The following is a 19,841-nucleotide window of genomic DNA, read 5'->3' as shown; positions in this document are numbered from 1 at the left end:
TTTGTCAATCCGCATAGCGAATCAAATCTCTATGCGACTGGTTGGGGTCTGGAACCATTATTCTTTTTATTCGAACAACGAGTGGGTCTTGCTCTGCGAGTATTTAGGAAGTCTGAGTCTCTGTTTGAGGGTCTCGCATAGCGATTTGGGATGCTATGCGAGTGGTTATGAGGAATTGGTCTCTGTCTAGGGATTTCGCAAGGAGAATTAGGTCGTTGTGCGAGATGCTTATGGTTTCGCTATGCGAAGACGTGTGCTGTGCGAGGGGTTCAATTCTAGTTCAATTTCTCGTGTGATCTTAAGTTGTTTTAAATGAAATATTGAGTGTTGTATGAAGTAAGTTAAAGTTGTATCATGTACTATCAGTGGTTATTGATGTATGTTGTATTTAAAAGTATAAGTTCAAGTATGTTTAATGGACGTAATTTCATGATCCTCAAGGAGAGGAGATATGGTGGTGTCCTATGTTGTGATTCAAAGTGGAATCTCTAGTTTAGATTCAAGTAAGTTTAGAATGGATGCAGAAGCTTAGTCTTGGGGGTTATCCTAAAACTCCAATGGTCTTTCATTCTCAAGTAGAGAGGATCGATCCATGTCGTGAGGAGTAGTAGGAGGTCCTAGTCTTGGGTACTTCTAGTATGACCCAAGGTGAGTGATAACGGACTAACCTCGTGAGTGTGGTAGGGTGAAACCCATTGGTAACAACTTTGCAAAGCAGTAGAAGCCACCACGAGTGCACAACCCACCATAACTCGACAATCATTCTAAGTCTAGACAGTCAAAGTCAGTGCGGTGTTATGTGTGAATGGCTTAAGTGATGTGAATGAATAATATGCTTATATGAAGTTAAATAATTCGATGTATGATTAATCTTTGTTTAAACTAGCTTACCCTGTTGTGTGCTTGTGTTTTGTATGTTCTGTTGTTCTTCTTCTGCAATGATCATCCTTTGGATGTGAGCAGCGGAAGAAGATGTCTCTCTCGAGCAAACATTGGATGGAGGTGATGTTGCTGAGTAGTTGAATTAGTTAATAGTGATCATGTGTATAGTTTTGAGTTTCCTTTGGTTTGTATTTATATAAAGTTTAAATTTATAGTTGTTTTTGGATGGCAATAAAGGTAACACTTTATACTCTATATGAATAACTGTATTATTTTATGATGCATGTAACTTCTCTTTAATATAGTTTATATTATATATTTTGAGATGTTACGTTAACTAACAAATAATAAAACTAACTAAAGATAGGTCAGATACAAATATAATACAATCTATTATTTCTATTTTAGTAAATTAAATTTAATTAAAATTAAAACTAATTTATATTTTATTATGTGTAAATTTAGTAATTAAAATTAAATTTATTTTTAATTTAATTTATATTATATTTTATTTAAATTTTAAAAAATATTTTTTTAAATATTTATAAATATTTGTGAGTATCACATTTTAAAATATTCATTGAATGTTTTTTAAATGAATATCTAACAAATAGCGTAATGATAACATGTAAATTATTTATTACAGATTAGGTAGGTGTAAATATTATTCATATTCAATCCGTTGGTCTTGTATAAAATTGACTTAACAGTAAAAATTGGAATGATTGTATGAGAAACTGTGAGTACTCATTTATTATATAAGGCTGATTTTGAAAGGAAAAAAAAAAAGTAAAAGAGACTGTGAATTCATTTAAAAAAATTAATAAATAATATTTGTCTATAAAAGAAAATAAAAATCTAAGATTGTATTAAAATTACAAAATATACTATAAGTAAAATTAAGATTAAAAATAGAGAAATTATTATCGTAAATCAAGAATTAAATTGGGCTAAAAGTTAGTCAGAAAATAATATTATTTATTAGCTATTTCAACTACTTTTGTTATTTTCTTGATTTTAAAATATTATACAGCCCTCTTCAATTACTTTGTTTTTACTTTTATGACATGTAAGTTTCTTTTTCATCTTTCAGTGGTACAAATAGTTGGTTTTATTTATTGTTTATTATTTAAGTTTGAGACTTTACAAGGCAAATATTTTAATGAAAGTCTCAAAAACTGTGATAAATTTAAAACCTCAATTCATCATCTCCAAGACGATAGTTTAAATATTCCAAAAAGTAATAACTACCAATAACACAAAAGTCATAAGGGATGAAAATAATATCCTAGTTTTGTTCACAGCTATTCAATGTTGCTAAGAGATCTTTTTTCGATAATATAAATCAAATGTGTACACTTTTCATCTTGAACAAAGGAGTACATTTCTTTCTGTAAAACAGGAGTATATTTTTTTGGAATAAAAATGTCATAATACAAATTTACTACGACTCAGTAAAAATTAATTCCAGAGTTTCAAATCCTAAAAAAACAAAAACAAAAACTAGTAGAACTTGATTTAGAAGGGTTCTTTAAACTTTATAAATTCCACTACATTTGTCACTGTACCTTACCCTCTTTAAAAACTATTTTATTAAAATATTCTTAACTATTTTATAATTTTTTAGTCAATAAAAAAATAAAAATTATAAATTACTAAGATAAATCCATTTTATAGTTATCAGAATAAAATAAAATCATCACCACACATTAGTTAACTAAAATTTAATATTACTATCAAATATATATTTATTGGTGCACCAACTTGTTTGTTCATTAATCCTATGCAGGATTGATCTTTCTATTTGAAAAATAATTTGAAAACCATTTTTGTGTGCACACAAGAACACTTTTGTTGAAATGATGAATCACAAACCATTTTGGACTTTGGTGCCATTGAGCTAAGATCAAATGACTAACAACCAAAAGAGGAATTTCTTGATGACCCCAAATTTCTTGGTTTCTGTTCATCAGCAGGAACAAAACACATCGATATTATCATAGTCGCAGGTCAGAACACCCACTTGCATAAGCATAACAACAAACCAAAAAAATAAATAAAATAATAAGGGACTGAATTAAAAATAAATTAAATAATTTGTTCTAAGAATTTACTATTATCATAACAATTAAGAAGCCAATTTCCAATTTTTCATACCTTCATTCCCCAGTCATCTGTATCAGAAAATAAAAGTAAAAAGAGAAGAAAAAGAACTATTTTTCATTACCATTGGCCAATTTTCTGGGTACCCTTTTATTAAAAGTTCAAAACTTTTCCATCTTAGCAATTGAAGATTGATCCATGTTTGAGAAGGATTATAAACAACAGATTTGAGAAGAAACCCACTTGATCAAAAATGAAAAGACTCTATGGACAATTTCTGCAGCATACAATTGCTTCTGAATATGAGAAAATATGCAAAACAAAGTGAAAAATAAGTAGAATTAGAAAAAGAAAAAACCCGATGATCATTGAGATTTGCTTCTATTTTTTGTCCTCCTTCTTCTCTTCTTTCTTCTCTTCCTTCTTCTCCTCTTTCTTCTCTTCCTTTTTCTCTTCCTTTTTTTCTTCCTTTTTCTCTTCCTTCTTCTCTTCTTTCTTCTCTTCTTTAGCAGGTCCAACAGATATTATATCCACTTTACCTACTTTCTTCAGCTTCTTCACTATTTTCACTGTGTCCATTTGGCCAACCACAGTCAACTTCTGCTCCTTCACATCAGCAACAATCGAATCAACCCCTATGGATCAAACCACCAAAAATCAAACAGATCAATTAATCTTTCCTCATACAACTCACTACACATCAACATGAATTCAAGGTAGAAACTTTGGCTTTCCCAGACCACCCACCATAGATATCAGCAGCTGCTTCAATAGCCTTCTGCTTGGTTTTGTCATCAGTCATAGTCAAAACCTTTAACACAACCTTCTGTTGTGGATCCAAAGAGGGGTAATAACATGCATAAGAAGAAAAAGAAAATAAGATCAGTAATGACATGATTTTCTTTTCTGAGTCATCACTTGAATGGATCACTCACAGAAAGAATGAAAATGCAACAAAAGAAGCAAAAGGAATGAAAAAGGGGTATGCAGAGATGGTGAAATGAGAAGTGGTACCTGAGCCATCTGAAGAGGTGTGAAAGGAAGAGTGAGAGAAGAAGGAGTTTGGGAAAATTGAGAAGCATGTACTATATAAGGGTAAAGGTGTGAGTGAGGTTTTGGAGTTGTTTCTTTTTATTTGTGGGTGTGACTGTGGAAGTCACATCCTACAGATGGACCCTCCAAATGCACATTTCTTGCCGCATATATGGTGCAATTCGACAGCACACAGGACAAATTTTTGAGTGTTTTAGACATGGTCATCACATTCTCTGCCATTTGGGTTTTTCTAAGTATTTTTCTTTCTTGCTTTCTTTCTCACCTTGGTATCTTTTCCTGTCAACTTTGGGAAAACGAAACTTGCATCATTGCACGTTAGAATGTGTAAATGCAAAGGGTGGATTGGAACTTGGAGAGAGAGGAAAAAGAGTTGCTGAAAATCAAGTTAAATTTGCCATCTTGGCGTTTTGACTGGTCCCTTGTTCTAGAAATATTAGACTTGCATATCACTCTCTTCATTCATTTAATGCTAAGTGAAAGGTTTATTAAATAGAATGAAGGGTTTAATTATTTTGGTTAAAAAATAATTTAATTAATCTTAAAAAACAAACTTTAATTCTAATTTGATTTTATAAATCTGGTTTAAAAGATAATATATTTATTTATATTTTGTAATTCATTTATCTTTACATAAATTAAAATGTCCAAAACATTTAAACATCACATCGAATATAAAACTAAAAATTAATGATAGTTTAATAGTAGATAATATAATAGATTTAACAAATAATAAAATTTATTAAAATTTGTTTTAAATTATTATAATATCTTCTTAGAAAATAATATTTATTTTTAATTCAATTTTATAAAATTGACTTCTAAAATAAAATTTACATTCACTGATATTTGAAAGGATAGGAAAAATTATGAGTTCAATTCTTCCATTTAACATTTAGAAATTATAAAATTAGTTTGAAGAATTTAAAAAAAAATATAGATTCAACTCTTCACACTAATAAAAGTATTAACAATTAATAATTATCAATAAAAATAATAATTAGATCTATTTATATAATGCATATCTTATCTCGTGAAATTTTTAAGATTTGAGATTAAAATTATATATAAATCATTGTGAAATTTTTAAGATTTGAGATTCAAAATTATATATAAAAACTAGGAAACTGAAACTGAGAAGAAGGAATTAATAAAAAAATAAAGGCAGCATGTTATTAATATTATTTTAACTTATTGTTGGTGATTAGAATTTCTTACTCAGGATACATTATCTTATATTTTTATTGTTTCTTTTTGAAGAATAATATTCCATGAAGAATAGTAAAATAATGGTCAAATGCTATGAACAATGTCATAAAGTATTTGTAGAACTTGTCGTTTCTTTCTTCTTATATTATTGTAGCACAAAAGTTTGAATGTTAGCTAGTTTTAGATCTTTTGTTAATGGAATACAAGATCTAGCTCAGAATTTCATTACGTCTCAAATCAAAACAAAATGAAACATTAGCAAGTAGGTGATGTTTTTCGATACACGACAAATATTGACATTCAAACACATGCATCATGTAGGAAAATATAATTATTTTCTTACTAATGGCAATGGAATACCGACAGAGAATTGCCCATGAAGACAAAATATCCATTGTTGTGCATAAAATTATGATGAAGAAAAGCATTGTCACTTTGTATAAGACATAGGAATGGGTTACATACAAAATATTCTGCCTAGATTGTCTGCTCCTGGCATATGCTTTTCACCACACTGTTTCTTCCTTCATCTTACCTCAAACTTGTGAAAACTGTGACAGCACTAGGACTAAATCAAACATATCCAAAACAAAATAACTAGGATATCATGGATGCTGCTGACTTGGGTAAGTGATTGATGTCTTTCACAGTTAAAAAATGAACTTTAACCTAATTTTTAAACCAAAGGTTGAGACTTTTCTTTTCTTTTTCTCTTCTTGTTCAAGAGGCCTCCTCTTAGCTATTATTGTTGTTGTTGGAGTGGATTTATTGTGGTACCATTTTTTTCCCTCTTTCCTTTATTATTATTCAATGAAGATGAAATGGATTTCTTAAATGTAAAGTTTAAGAGAGTAATTGAGAGGAGTTCTTTATGCTCAGCATCTCTATTTTCTACGTATTTAATTTACTTTTAATGTATATTTATTTTAATTAAAAGAAGGTCAACTAACAAAATTAGGAGGAATCAAATTATGAACAATAAACCGATGTAGTTTAAAAATTAGAGAGGAAATAAATTTATTTGAATAAATATTCTTTTTAAAAATTGTATTAATTAATAATGTAACATCCCAAAAATACACTGTAAACCACATGATAGAATGATCACATATAATAATATTACAGCTCAGCCTTACAAAGATAGGGTGTACGGTTATGGCTGAACGACCTTAAAAAATAAAAGGGAAAAAAACTGTACAATGACTACGATTATAGAACGAACGGTTTACAAAATAAACTTATACCGAACGCTCCTACTAAAGAAAAGGACAACAATTGACCGAACGCTCTAAGGTTCAGTCTTCACTTCCACCTCTTTCAAATCTTCTTCTAGTGCTTCTTCCAGCAACTCTTCTCCTTCTACTCACATCCACACGGATGATCATTGCGACAGGACAAACGACCGAACGAACAAAACGGACAAGACAGGAAAATAGGGTAAGCTTATGTAATTTAATTCAAGTATCAACATATATTTCACACAATCAACTAAACAAGATAAATCATTAACTCTTTCATGCAAAGCCTAATACTAGACTCTGACTGTCCGGACTGTATGAATTTTGTGTAGCTACGACGTTCGTGCACCCGGGTGATGTAGTAACTAGGATACCCTCAACAGCTGCCACCCGAGGTTAGTCCGTTTCGTCCAAATTAACCATAAGGACTAGGACCTCCTGCCATTCCCACACATGACTTACCCTTCTCTACATGAGAAACGAGTAATCACGGAATATCAGGATGAACCGCCAGCTTAGCTTTATCCACATTCATACTTTACCATTTCAATATTCATTCATGAGACATTCCTCCCCAGAATACTCTTTCATATTCATACTCATTTCATCTTTATCATATTCCATCATCTTTCATTTTCAAAACCTTAAACCAAACCAATTTCAATACAGATCTCATAGGATACCGAATACCGAACGTTAATCTTCAACCCCAAACGAGACCGAACACTTGGAGTGAGACCGAGAGGTCTCCAGTTCCGAAATAGATCAAGATCAAGAGAGTTACTAACGGGGTTGTGAAAGAGACCAATTACAATAACACTTCTCAGGGGCTAATAGAATAGAAAGTGATTTACCAAGTGAGCCAATTTAATGAACTGACTCTTGAAAGTTCAAACCGAACACCGTAAAGCCTAGGCCGAGTACTAAGACTCTAGGCCGAAACAAATCGAGACAGATATTGTAGGACATCAAATAATAGTACTTGACAGAATCATATGAAGAAACCGAACGCCAATAAATACTTAGCTTCTTAATGAGTTAAACATCAAGAAAACCGAATGTCAGTCGAAGACCGAGCACGGTAGAGAGCTAACGCTATTGAGTTTGGACGAACGCTCTTATTATAAAGATAGATTACGAAAATGAGAACGAGCGCCTGGTGTAAGACCGATCACTACTTGGTACGAGCGCTTGGTGTAAGACCCAGCACTACTTAGTACGAGCGCTTGGTGTAAGACCGAGCCCTACTAAACTTATAGAAGAAAGGCTTGATAAATATAAGATACCATTTAACTAGTGTTGAAGAACGAACGAAATATACAAATACATATAGATATACTGAAGTTTATAACCAAATACAAGGAACGAATATCCTTGGTTGAATGCTTATTTACAGATATAACCAGAATGAAAACGCTCGGTCCTCAACTAGAATGCTCTCCAAATGAAAGGATCCAGTTCCAACCGAGTCCACAAGAAAACCGAATGGTTAATGACCTTCAGTGACGAACATCAATTTTCATATGGAAATACATACTCAGAATTCATACTCTTATTAATACATTTCTCAACATTTATCTTTATACATACATATAGCCAAAACATAGTAACAATCATACTTCATATTTCATCCAATATTCACACAAACATGTCATCATTCCAAGTAAGAATAAAATTAAATTAAATAAGCTTCCCTTACCTCTTAACGTGACCGAACGCTCACAGATATGGTTACTGGTTCACCTCTACAAATCCTTCTACCCTCAACGCTCGACAACTTCTGAAACTAAACCAAGTAAAGATCAAAACACTATCAGAACCACTCATTTTAGAAGAGTGATCAACACATGAAACCAGAACTTGGTTTGCATGTCCAGGAAACCACACGGCTGAGTGAAGAGAAAAACTTACCAGCTCAGATTCACAAACCGATCGGTTCAATTGAAAGCCCTTGACACCGGAAGAGTGGAAATGGTGTCTGAGTGATGATCGGAGAAAGAAAAGATGAGAATTTCTTAGAGAGAAGGAGGAGAAGAATGTATTTTCAGAAGGTTGAAGAAGATGGTTGCATGCAGAGAGTGGCGTGAATTTTTGAAAACTTAGAGTTTTACTCCTACCGTCAAAATCGAACGGCCACTCCACTGCTCACACCTGTCTTCCACTTTCTGTTTTCCAGCTCCCCTTCCTCGACACTTGTCTTCCACTCAGCTGGGGTTTTGAGTGGATATTTAATGGGTCTGACAAATAATATTGAAACTATGAATGGAGACATCTCGGATCAAGGTGGTTATAACATATTTACACTTGTAAATATATAAATAACTTATAACTTATTATAAGAAACATAATTGAAAACCTTTATAATATCTACCATCCATTACTCTTAATTTACAAAGACTATACATCCAAAAATATCTATCATAATTAAAATTGGTGTTCCCATACTTTCACATAAGGAAGCATGACCCTAGAGAGTAATCTCACTTTACGAAATGGGAACACTTACTTGAATTCACCTTATTAGACTAGGATAAATTATACGAATTTCTCTGCCTCATAGAGTTTATGTGACAACATACCATAATATTTCTCATTCTATTTTATTGAATGGAGTTTCTTGAACTTATGAACCTTTTCCATGACATTCTTCGTGTAAAAGACTTTATTTCGTGTGGTTTTATTCAAGAACAATTGTTATTCTAATCGAGATATAAGAAGAATGATCAATTATCTTTAATTAATTAGTTAAGATATTGATAATTTGTCTGAGAATCTCGATATCAACTTTATGGTGGGAGTTAATGTTTCGATCCCGAATTTGTCGAGTGATATTATTAGAATCAATAACTATACATTCCAAATATTATTTGTTTTAAAGTGTGGACTTTCTTACAATTTTATCTTTAAATATATTTTCAAGGATAAAAAAAATATTTAAGTTACCTTAAGTCTTAAGTCTTAACTCTTAAATGAAGTAAGACTATTGTATGTAGTAAAAACTACGGTAAAAGATTAAATTTTCTACACCATTATAATTTACGCACCCTATTCTCGGTTGTGAAACTTAAGCCTGTGTATCCTTCTTTTCAATTCCATCAATGGACCTACAAAAAGTGGGAACACACACATATAGCATTACAATGTGTCATTTTCCGCCGGCCCTTATGTATCATGTTTACTGTCGATCCATTATCATGACTAGATTAGGATTCTGTAAATACCAAGCCATGATGTTTTTTACAAACCCTTTTGTGAAGACTTATGAAGGTGAAAAACTTTAAAGCACGAAGTCGTAAACCATGTATGCTGGCAACACTTTCTATGTATGCACAAAACCTTTTGTATGCAATGTTGTCTATTAGTAACCCTTTAAAATACATTTTTCCTCATTTTTCTATAAGGCAGCGACAACCAACTTTATCAATTATATATACACAATAATAAAATAAAAAAATCTTCACTACTACCTCATCTAGAAACTACTGATATTACCCAATGCCCTATATATATGCATTTTACTACAATATTGCAGTAGACCGGGAAGACCTCGACTTACGTGAGAAGTAGGTCTCAATCCTAGATTTACATAATATTAATGTTAGGAAATATGTGTTCAATAGAGCTAGATCCATAAGGACCACCTTCAGCACATTGTGTGTTTAAAAGATAAGATTAATTTAAAACCTAAAAAATTTTGTTTTAACTCTTTTGAACTAAAAGTAGGTATAGTTAAAAGTAGGTATGTTGTTGGGTACAAACACTAATCCGAATAACAAACAATTGTTGTTAAATTCTTATTGGTGATCCAGGCTCGTATTCTAGTATGTGCTAACATAATATAATCTTAAATACATGTTCTACTTCTCACTTATATATTCTCCTATTATATAAATTATCTTGTGTGACCACTTTATTTATTAGAATTCTTCAAGTAAAAAGTTGAGTTAGTGACAATACTTCAGTTTTTGCAATATATAAAATTAACTTGAAGCTGTTTTCAATTTTTAAGTTTTTGTAAGTTGATTTTACGGTATATTTTGGTGTTTCATCATCTCTCTATAGCCTCTCATTTTCTCTTTTTCTCTGTAAATTTGTCCCATCTAACTCTTTCAATAAGTTGTCGCTATTTTCTCCAAAGCAAAGAATACTACTCGTCTCCATTCTAATAATTAAATTCAACTAATGTTTTTCTTTTAAGATTATCTTTGTATATAACCTCAACTATGTCTTTTTTAATGATATTTCACTAATTTATATATCTTCTTAAAAGATTGTTTTATTTCCTTTACCCTTGCTTCAATTTACATGATTTAATCGACCTGGCTTATCTAACTTGCGTCCTCATGAGGTAATTGGTAGTCTTGTAACAATTTTTTTTTAATAATTTTTTCATTGAAAATTAAATTTGAAACTAGATTCGATATCAATTATTAGATAAAACGTTTATTACTAAGTTAATTAAAAACTATAACTAATAATAAAATAAAAAAATTTCTACTTAAGAGTATAACTTTTTAACCATCATACAATCTGATCTTGACTTAATTTATTTTACCTACATGAAATAATTGATTCCTTTCCTCCTATAAAATTTACTTATAGCTTGTGTAGTTGACCTAATTGAACTTTTATAACAATCTATTTACTTTCCATACTTTCAATTTACTCACCATTTTTGTACATTTGTAATGAAATTGAAATAATCCAGCCAGACTATTCTCTTATTCCATGAATCTAACCGAATTTGGTACTACTTCAATTTTCTGGCCTTCTACGCATCAATTTATCAAACTATTTTTCCTAACTCATTTGGCAAGCTAAATTAATAATGTTCCTCCACCAAATAGAACTTCTCTTTATTTTCTACCTCCCAATTAAATTTCTCATATATGAAATGAGTTTCCCACACTACTCACCATAGTGAGACATTCCTTTTAACGAGTTCTTCTCCCATCCATTGAATTACTCTTTTTTGTTCATAGATAATCTTGTCAGAGTACGGTTAAACACTAAAATAATATAATATTATATGATTTTAATATTATAAAGATTATTTATTACCAACTATTATTTTATATGATAAAATTATTAAACGTGAATAGCATATATTTACTTTAAAAATAAAGGTAAAATAATTTTAAATTGATTGCAACTATAAAATTCTCACGCACTGTAAAACCAAATATGAAAGTGATTACATACTAAAAAGAGATTCTTTTCTTTCTGCCAAACTCACTCCATTGATCTTATCAAACACCAACAATTTAGGCAGTGGTGGTGATGCAAGGACAATGGAGGGTGAAGTGGTTGAATAATTATGGCAAATTCAAATTCAATTTTTGAAAGGGAAAATTACAGTTTAGTGGGTCAAGTTTGGTTGGCCAAATATTGGAAATCACAAATCCTTCAAAATGTTTCTTTTCTAAATCAAGAATCTCAAGTTCAAAGGTGCTAAGTGATTTTATACAAGACCTCTCTCATGGTCTGCATGAAATAGTAGAGTACGCCATCATTTAATGAAGGTCCTTCAATATCTCCACTTACTTTTTCAAATTGGAGAGTATTAATTTCTATTATATCTTTTGCCAACATGATTACACAAATTCAAAACATGCATTTCCATTAATATAATAATTTTAAAATTTTAATGTAATTAAGTTTTCATGTTAATTATTTAATAATTTTACACATCACTGTTGTGGTAATATATATTCTTCGTCTTATGCATTTGTCTTTATAATTTGGTTAAAACTTACCTTAATGCATTCTGAATTTAATTTAATTGTATTGACGGTATAAGTGAATTAACGAATAATATAAAAAAAATTTATGAATGAAAATTCAGCTTACATATTTACGTATTTTTATCCTTTTTCTTATTTTTTATACAAGAAAAAACATCTCAAATTTGTTGAATGTTAATAATAATTGATTTAAGTACGATTTTTGTTAGAACTTCGTTATTGTTAGAACTTTGTTGAATGTTGATTTAATTGAATGACATTATTAGGATCAATCATCATACATCTTATGTATTGTTTGTTTTAAAATTTAGAACTTTGGCACAATTTTGTTTCTAAAAAAGTATTAGAAATTGGAAAAAAGAAAAAAAAACATTTAAATTACGTTTAATCTCAACTCTTAAACAATATAAAACTATTGAGGAGGATAACAATACATTTTCTTCCTACATATTCATACATACATAGTACTTTTGTTCTTGATTGTTATACATGTTTGTATATGCACACAAAGAATTTATAATTTGACTACAAAGAAATATGATTTAATACCTATTTTGGTCTCTCAGTTTATTAGATGTGTTGAAATTGGTCCTTCTTTTCTCAAAAATTCATAAACGTCTCATGTTTTCTAAAAAATAGTTCAAGTGATCCTTTTTGCTTACGGCGTTAAAAAACCAATGGCAGAGTTGCTCTCCTGGCAACCATTGAATTAGCTGTCCAGTTTATGACACTCTGAGATGAATTGAGGTGTCAATTTTAAAAATAAAACTTAATGACGTGATTACCATAGGTGAAGTGTTGGAGGCCAGGGTTCTCACGACAAGAAAGAAGTCGGTGGAGTGGAGCGCACCGATCTTAAATGCTTGGCGTCGATCTCCTCCATCCTTTGGAAGCTTCCCTAGGCTCCCCCTTCAGCTTTGACCCTCTCTCTCTCCCAACCCCAACCCTCTCATCATCGTCATCAGCGGCCCTAGTGGTGTCGGTGTTGGGTCTATCGAGGAGGAGATTCCTTGTGAGCTACACAAACACCAATAACATATAAGCCAACTATATAAGGGATCGACACCACTCTTTACCCAAAACCTTAAGACAATGAGTTAATGGGTCTTTCACCTTTATATATTGTTCTACTTTCTCATTTTTATCCAATGTGGGACTTGGAATCACACTTGGATTCCCAACAATCTCCTCCTCAAGGGTGAGTCCCTTCCACATAGGTACACTCTCCCTCCAACAGAATCACAACCACGAGTAACCCTTTCCAACCGCTATTCATCTTAACAGAACTTGCTTACCTGGATAGAGCCGGTCACTAAGACAAACCAGGCTTTAATACCACTGTTGGGAAAATCGAGGAGGAGGTTCCTCTATGGGTTACACAAACACCAATAACATCTGAGCCAACTATATAAGGGATCGACACCACTCTTTACCCAAAACCTTAAGGCAATGAGTTAATGAGTCTTTCACATTTATATATTGCTCTACTTTCTCATTTTTATCCAATGTGGGACTTGGACTCACACTTGGATTCCCAATAGTTGGCAAAGACACCCTTATCTCGCGCCTCCGCGAGGCCCGCCGCGGCCTCTACTTGGTCGTCACCGCCACATCGCGCCCTCACCGCCCCACCGAAGTCGACAACAAGGACTACCTCTTTGTCTCGAAGGAGGAGTTTCTCGGGATGGTGGAGCGGGAGGAGTTGCTCCAGTACGCCCTTGTTCTTAGGGTCGATATTCAGAGCGCAGCCATGTGAGAGAGGAGATGAAGCTTTTGAAGAATTTTGATTATGTTGTGGTGAATGCGAAGGGGAAGCTAGAGAGTGTTGTGAAGCTGATGAAGTCTATTATTGATGCTGAGAAAGCTAGGGTTTTGCACTTAAACAGACGGTTGAGGGTAAATGAACCAGGAAGAATCTCTCTGAAAGGTTTTCTTTTATTGATTTCATAAATTGTTCATTGTGGAAGATTGGTCATTAGTGTTTTTAAGGGAACAATTGTTCCCTTTCTGCAACCTCAATCCTAAAATGCTCATTCTTTCATAAACTGGTTTGGACTTAAGCTAAAAGATTCATTAACATGTCAACATCGATTCTACTATGCAGTTTTTGCTCCGAACTGAATAATAATACAGTATAATCCCAAGTGCAAAACTTCACTGTCTCCAACTTTTCTCATCAAAATTCCATTGCCTTCTTTGCCAGAATTCAATTTGTACCTTCAATGAGCGAGAAATCATGAAATGATTTTAACCTAAAGGCAACGAAGGAGAAGTTGCGATGGAGGCTATAGTGTAGTTCGATATTCATTATGATTGATTAACTGTGATGAAAGTTACAATGATGACAGAAGAAGGAGAAGTGTGATGAAGCTTCTAGTTTTGAGTGGGAAGGGGATTGCCACATGGCAATCCCTCATTAGCTGAGCTTGCCACGCAATGACTAATTGGACAGGTCATTCAGTTTTGGCCAGGAAAACAACTCTGTCGTTAGCATTTTTAACATCGTAAGAAGAAAGGATCAACTTGAACTACTTTTTACAAAACATGGAACGTTTATGAATTTTTGAGAAAAAAAAGACCAATTTAAACCCATATAATAAATCGAGAGACCAAAATAGGTATTAAACCAACTTATAGATAATAACAAACCAAGATGTAATGATTTCTCTTCGTCATCCAAGAATTGTTTCTTCTTCAAGCTTTCCACTCTTTATAGGTATCTTTCCTTCTCTGTTTTTCGTTGATTTCCCTTTAATTTTAAAAAAAGAAACTATATACTCTACTCTTAATAGAAGATAAGTGGATTGTAATTTGCTGAGAAAAAGTGTTAGGTTAACATGGATCCAATTCAAGTTGGTCCATAACAATTTCCCCCAAGTAGTATTGAGGTCCAAAGAATTATATATGGCAAATTACAGACACTTAATTACTCTGTTTTACCATTGTTACACGAGGCTTGGAAAAGTGCAATGTTTTTAAAAAAATCGCATCTTATAAGCTTAAGATTTTCAATATCTCGATCAAGATGAAAATATTTTTCTTTTTTAATATATTATATTGATGTCATTTTTAGTTCATAAGTTTGAAAAGTTTATCAAAATAGTATGACAATGTGCTTATAATTCTAGAAGTATGCCCTTAGATTTTTAAATATGTAAACGAAAAAGTACTCACCTAATATTTCAAAAAGGTATAGAAAGGAAAAAGAAAAGGTTAAAGTGTGTATATGTGTAAGAAGGTGTTTTACTATATTTTTGATAGACCAAACTAATCACTTTTCTTTTTCATTTACAAATTTCGAACTTGATGTGTTCATTAGGGAAATTAAGCATTTCTTATATGGATAACTTCTTATATTCAGAAGAAAGTTTGGAGACGTATTTTCTATCTTTATTTTTTTACACAAATTTTATGTCTTTTAATATCAAATTAAGTAATACAACTTTCTATGTTTCTTTATACAAATTAATTAACATATTTTTACTCTCTCTTTTACCATACTTCTTCCCATTAATTTTTTTCCACAGTCTCGTCACTGTATACACAACATCACAAAAGAGAAATTAACCAAGAAGCTCGTTGGATATTTAAAGGAGGCACAAGACGATACACTCAAGAAAATTGGCAAAAAAAAAATCAACCAATAGTAAACAAACTCTAATTTCCTAGGAGAAAATGTCTCACTCTCAATTTCTTCTTTTTCTCTTGAAAGAGAAACTAACCTGAAGTGAGGAAAAAAGTATGCTTAAAACTGATCTAATTCAATTACATTATGGTGCAAGCATGAGGGTTATCATCACTGAAGAGAGAAGCAAATGCTTCATCAGATGCCACAGCAACTGAATACACTGCAGGGGTATGGAAGAAACTGTGAACACCATTGGTAGCTTCACTTTTGTATGCATCATAGTAATGGTTAACAATGTAACTGGGATACTTGTAAAATGAAGAAAAATGAGCATGCCCTGGAAATGGCCATGGTTCTGCCACTTTCCCTGCACGTTTGATTGCCTTCAAAACCTTCTTTTCCTCCAAGCCATAGCCCCTCACTGTTATTTTCTGTGATTCCATTTCAACTTCTACCTCATCTACTCCTGTAAATCACACATTCAACAACTTCAAAAACTAATACATAACACATTCTGATATGCTACTAACTCACTCTTTTGACAGATAGACTTCAGTTCATTTGACAAAAAATAGAAAGTTGTGAGTTAAAAAAGCTAAATTTCAAAACATGGTAGTTAAAAAAACGGGACTAACTCAATTATACATACGGTGCTTGATGACCCAAGAAAAAGTCACTTTGTAGTACTTTTTGCTTGCTTTTGGGTATGCTTATTTTCATGCTGAATGAGAGCTCATAATGTCATGTGTTCTCATGAGTTCACTTTTCATGAACATAAAAATGTGATTCATTTTTGCTCACCAGCAAAAGCGAAAAGTTGCACACTTTAAGACATCATTTATCTATGTAACAGAATACACATTATAAGAAGTAATGGAACAACAGCTAAAGATGTATATTTGCATATAACTTGCAGCCTTTCACCTCAAAATAATTAACATTAATAAACTAGTAATTACAATAATGTGAAGGGTCCATTTTGAATTTGTTGTAAGACTATAGAACTGGTTTTGTTTTCATTTGTAATGACAACTAATGTTGTTTGGTTAAGGTGTGACAGAGAGGCAACCTAATTTGTTAGATTGGAAAACATGTCTGAAGAAATTTGGAACCCATCTGGCAACAGGAAGGTGTACATGGACCCCAGAATGGTATGGTGCACCAAATTCTTGACTTATGGTTTAACACTTAGCAAGGAAAGTGAGAAATGCACATGGAGATTTTGGAAATCAAAGCCCAAACAAAATGCAAAGATAAGCAACACAACCGTTACCCTTCAATGGCCCATGTATACCAGCTCAATCAATCCATAGCCTCCAGAAAATGTACCTTTAAGTTTGAAGAGAGCTTTCTTTAGTTTTGAAGCACATCCTTCACAATCAAGATTTGGAACTCTCACCTCTATCATATTCTGCTAAGAGAAACGCTTGTCAGTACTTTTTTAATACTTTCCCAAATAATATTTAAAGCCGTGTACTACAAATATCAGATGAAAATTTGCTTTCACGAAATTCCAATGCAGTAATGCAGAAAAACCAACTGTTATTTTGAGAGTAAAAGTACGAAAAAGAAAAACTTTGGCACATTAACATCCATTTGAGACATTATTTTCAGTAAAAAAACATGTCAAATGAATATAAGTGGGTCGACCCACCATTGTTCTAGAAGTATCTTTGAACTATATCTACAACTCAAATCCAATGATGCAGTAGACACACTGTAATAATCTCAGTCATAAACTCCTAATTAACTGCTCTTCAAATGCAAAAACAAGTGCTATGAACCAAACCATTCTAAGCTTGTGTGTATGTAATCAGAAAAAGGGACTTACAGACATATTTGATGGTGTAGATTAAACTGAAAGAAGCGACCCTTCTTGCAGAAAAAGGAAGAGAGCAATGTGTTGTGTTGTGGTGTTGGATGAAAGAGACGAAAGAGAAGATGGTGGTGTTAACAGGGTGACAGAAACAATGTGAAGGGTGTGTTTTAAAGAGTAATGGTGAAAAAGGATGATTGGGGTTTGAAACCCGAAAAGGTAGCAGAGTATAGTATATTCACGCGTGGGGTGAGGCAAAACAAAAGCGTGGATTCCTCTCTCTTACGCTCCCCAATTTTGAGGCACACAGTCTCACCCTGTCTCCATTGACTTGCCACCACCTATGGACCATTTGAACATCTCTCAGTGGAATCATGAAAATGGTAGACACCTTTTCTCTTTTCTTTCTTCCACATGTACACACCATCATTTCTACCTGCATATGTTGCAGTGCTTGTAAACTCACCCAGCTGCATGGTGGGTTACATGTAATCAATATCTAACTACAAAGATTATAATGTCCATTCTTTTCAAATAATTATGCTTTTTTTTTTCTCTTTACCCTTTTTGCCATTCTTTTTTGTATATAAAAGAGGTGTCAAATGTAAGAATGAGGAAAATCAAGATTCATCATAGGCTAAATTATACTGTATCTTTGTCGTTTTAAGGGATTTTGTAATTTTGAAAAAAATAATGTTATTGTGTTTCTTATCAATATTCCGCATACTTATATGGTCTCCTTGTTCTTAAAAATAGAGATGATTTACATTAATTTTTTCTTAAAACTTTTAATTATATAGTTTTAATTATTAGATTAAAGTTTCTAATTATTATATAAGTTAGATTTTGCAAAATTTTAAATCGACTAAAAAACCTTTTTAAATGATATAATTAAAACCACTAACAAAATTCACTTATAAATTATTATACAAATTTGCAGCGCTAACAATTCCATTTCGCTATATTTAGTTGATTAACTAGTTATATTTCAATAAAATCATTAAATAATAATTAATTTATAGATAAAAAATATAATTAGTTATTATATTAACTAAATTATATTAGTATTTAAAATAATTTATATTATTTTATGAATTAAAGCTTAAATTAATTTCTTACTAAGATTTTATATACTTATTATTATTAGATTTTAAATTAGTCTTTAATTGGTAATGAAAACTGTTTAATTTTTTATAAAATAGTGTCTAATTTAATAAATATAATGATTGATTTTTTGGTCTTTAAATTATAGTTATTCAATGAGATTATTGTAGTGTAAGTAACTAAATATGTAAAAAGAGTACGTAGTTATGTTTATGCACACCAAAAGAAGTGTAATAAAAACTTTTGAAATAAGCAAAGAAGATCGATTAATTATTATTATTATTACTCAATTTTTATAATGTGAAATGGACAATCTTGGTGATATACAACTCAACATTATTTTGAATAATGAAAGTATAATATTTCATATACAACTGGTGCATGTATGAATAATAATCTCTTTATATATTTTGGGTCTCTATTTAAACATCTTTCAGCATTATATGTATAAGCTTTAAGGGATGCAAAAGATGATTTTTGAATCTTGAAAGAGTCAATCACGTACCTAAAAGATATTGGAGTTGGAGGTTGGTGCATGTAACATCACAAACTAAATTATTTGGCATAACGGTTGGAAATGCTTATAAGTTTTTAAAAATATTATATTATTTTATTAGGAAAATGAAATAAATTCTTCTAATATAATTTTGAAATATTATTGAAAATGTATTAACTTTTTAACGTCAAAATTTTAAAAAGTAATATTATAAAATGATTGATATTTTTTTTTTCACATGCAAAGGCACTTTCGGAATCAAAGCAGAAAAGGCAGATAACGATCTTCTGTAGTAAAGCTGGTTTCATAATATTCCTCACAAGAGCTTCTTTGCAGAAAAAGGTATATAACTCTTTCAAACAAAACTTAACAAAAATATTAAGGAAGAAGTATTGGATGACAAATATTTACATTCATTTAATATATATTATAAAAGTAAAATAGTTATAAAATATAAATTTTTGTATTTTTTTAAAAAATATATAAAAAAGACAGTATTAAATAAATATAAAAAAATTGGATATCAAAATATTATTTTTCTTATCGAAATCAAAATAATTAAAAAAGT

General features: G+C 31.4%; 2 protein-coding genes across 4 annotated transcripts; both read right to left on the bottom strand.

Annotated features, from left to right (window-relative positions):
- Positions 1-3,098: 3,098 nt before the first annotated feature.
- LOC148199675 (heavy metal-associated isoprenylated plant protein 39-like) lies at positions 3,099-4,154 on the bottom strand. 3 transcript variants are annotated; one of them, XM_088111993.1, is made up of 3 exons: positions 4,000-4,154; positions 3,733-3,811; positions 3,099-3,620 (listed from the first exon to the last, which is right to left on the bottom strand). In XM_088111993.1, exons 1-3 carry the CDS (start codon positions 4,006-4,008, stop codon positions 3,367-3,369), a joined length of 342 nt encoding a protein of 113 aa, XP_087968119.1. In that variant the 5' UTR covers positions 4,009-4,154; the 3' UTR covers positions 3,099-3,366. The 3 variants fall into 3 exon arrangements, with proteins under 3 accessions (XP_087968119.1, XP_087968120.1, XP_087968121.1); XM_088111994.1 differs by having other exon boundaries at positions 3,733-3,808; positions 4,000-4,125; XM_088111995.1 differs by lacking the exon at positions 4,000-4,154 and having other exon boundaries at positions 3,733-3,895.
- An 11,638-nt stretch (positions 4,155-15,792) lies between these two features.
- Positions 15,793-17,939, bottom strand: LOC124847281 (Heavy metal transport/detoxification superfamily protein). Its single transcript, XM_047324735.2, has 3 exons — positions 17,689-17,939; positions 17,187-17,268; positions 15,793-16,323 (listed from the first exon to the last, which is right to left on the bottom strand). The coding sequence occupies exons 1-3, from the start codon at positions 17,692-17,694 to the stop codon at positions 15,995-15,997; spliced, it is 417 nt and encodes a 138-aa protein (XP_047180691.1). The 5' UTR covers positions 17,695-17,939; the 3' UTR covers positions 15,793-15,994.
- Between the last annotated feature and the right edge of the window lie 1,902 nt (positions 17,940-19,841).

This window comes from Vigna umbellata, chromosome 4 (assembly GCF_029865625.1).
Source record: "Vigna umbellata cultivar VRB3 chromosome 4, Vumbellata_1.0, whole genome shotgun sequence".
Classification (NCBI taxonomy): Eukaryota; Viridiplantae; Streptophyta; class Magnoliopsida; order Fabales; family Fabaceae; genus Vigna; species Vigna umbellata.
The sequence above is the reverse complement of the archived record's forward strand: the minus strand, read 5'-3'. Positions and strand labels throughout refer to the sequence as shown.

Excerpts from the sequence above, each read along its gene's own strand:
- LOC124847281 (XM_047324735.2), bottom strand. Across the intron at positions 16,324-17,186 it reads AGCTCTCTTCAAACTTAAAG|GAGTAGATGAGGTAGAAGTT; the intron begins GTACATTTTCTG and ends TGTGATTTACAG.
- LOC148199675 (XM_088111995.1), bottom strand. The coding sequence starts at position 3,880 with ATGTCATTACTGATCTTATTTTCTTTTTCTTCTTATGCATGTTATTAC. Across the intron at positions 3,621-3,732 it reads AGCAGCTGCTGATATCTATG|GGGTTGATTCGATTGTTGCT; the intron begins GTGGGTGGTCTG and ends TTTGATCCATAG.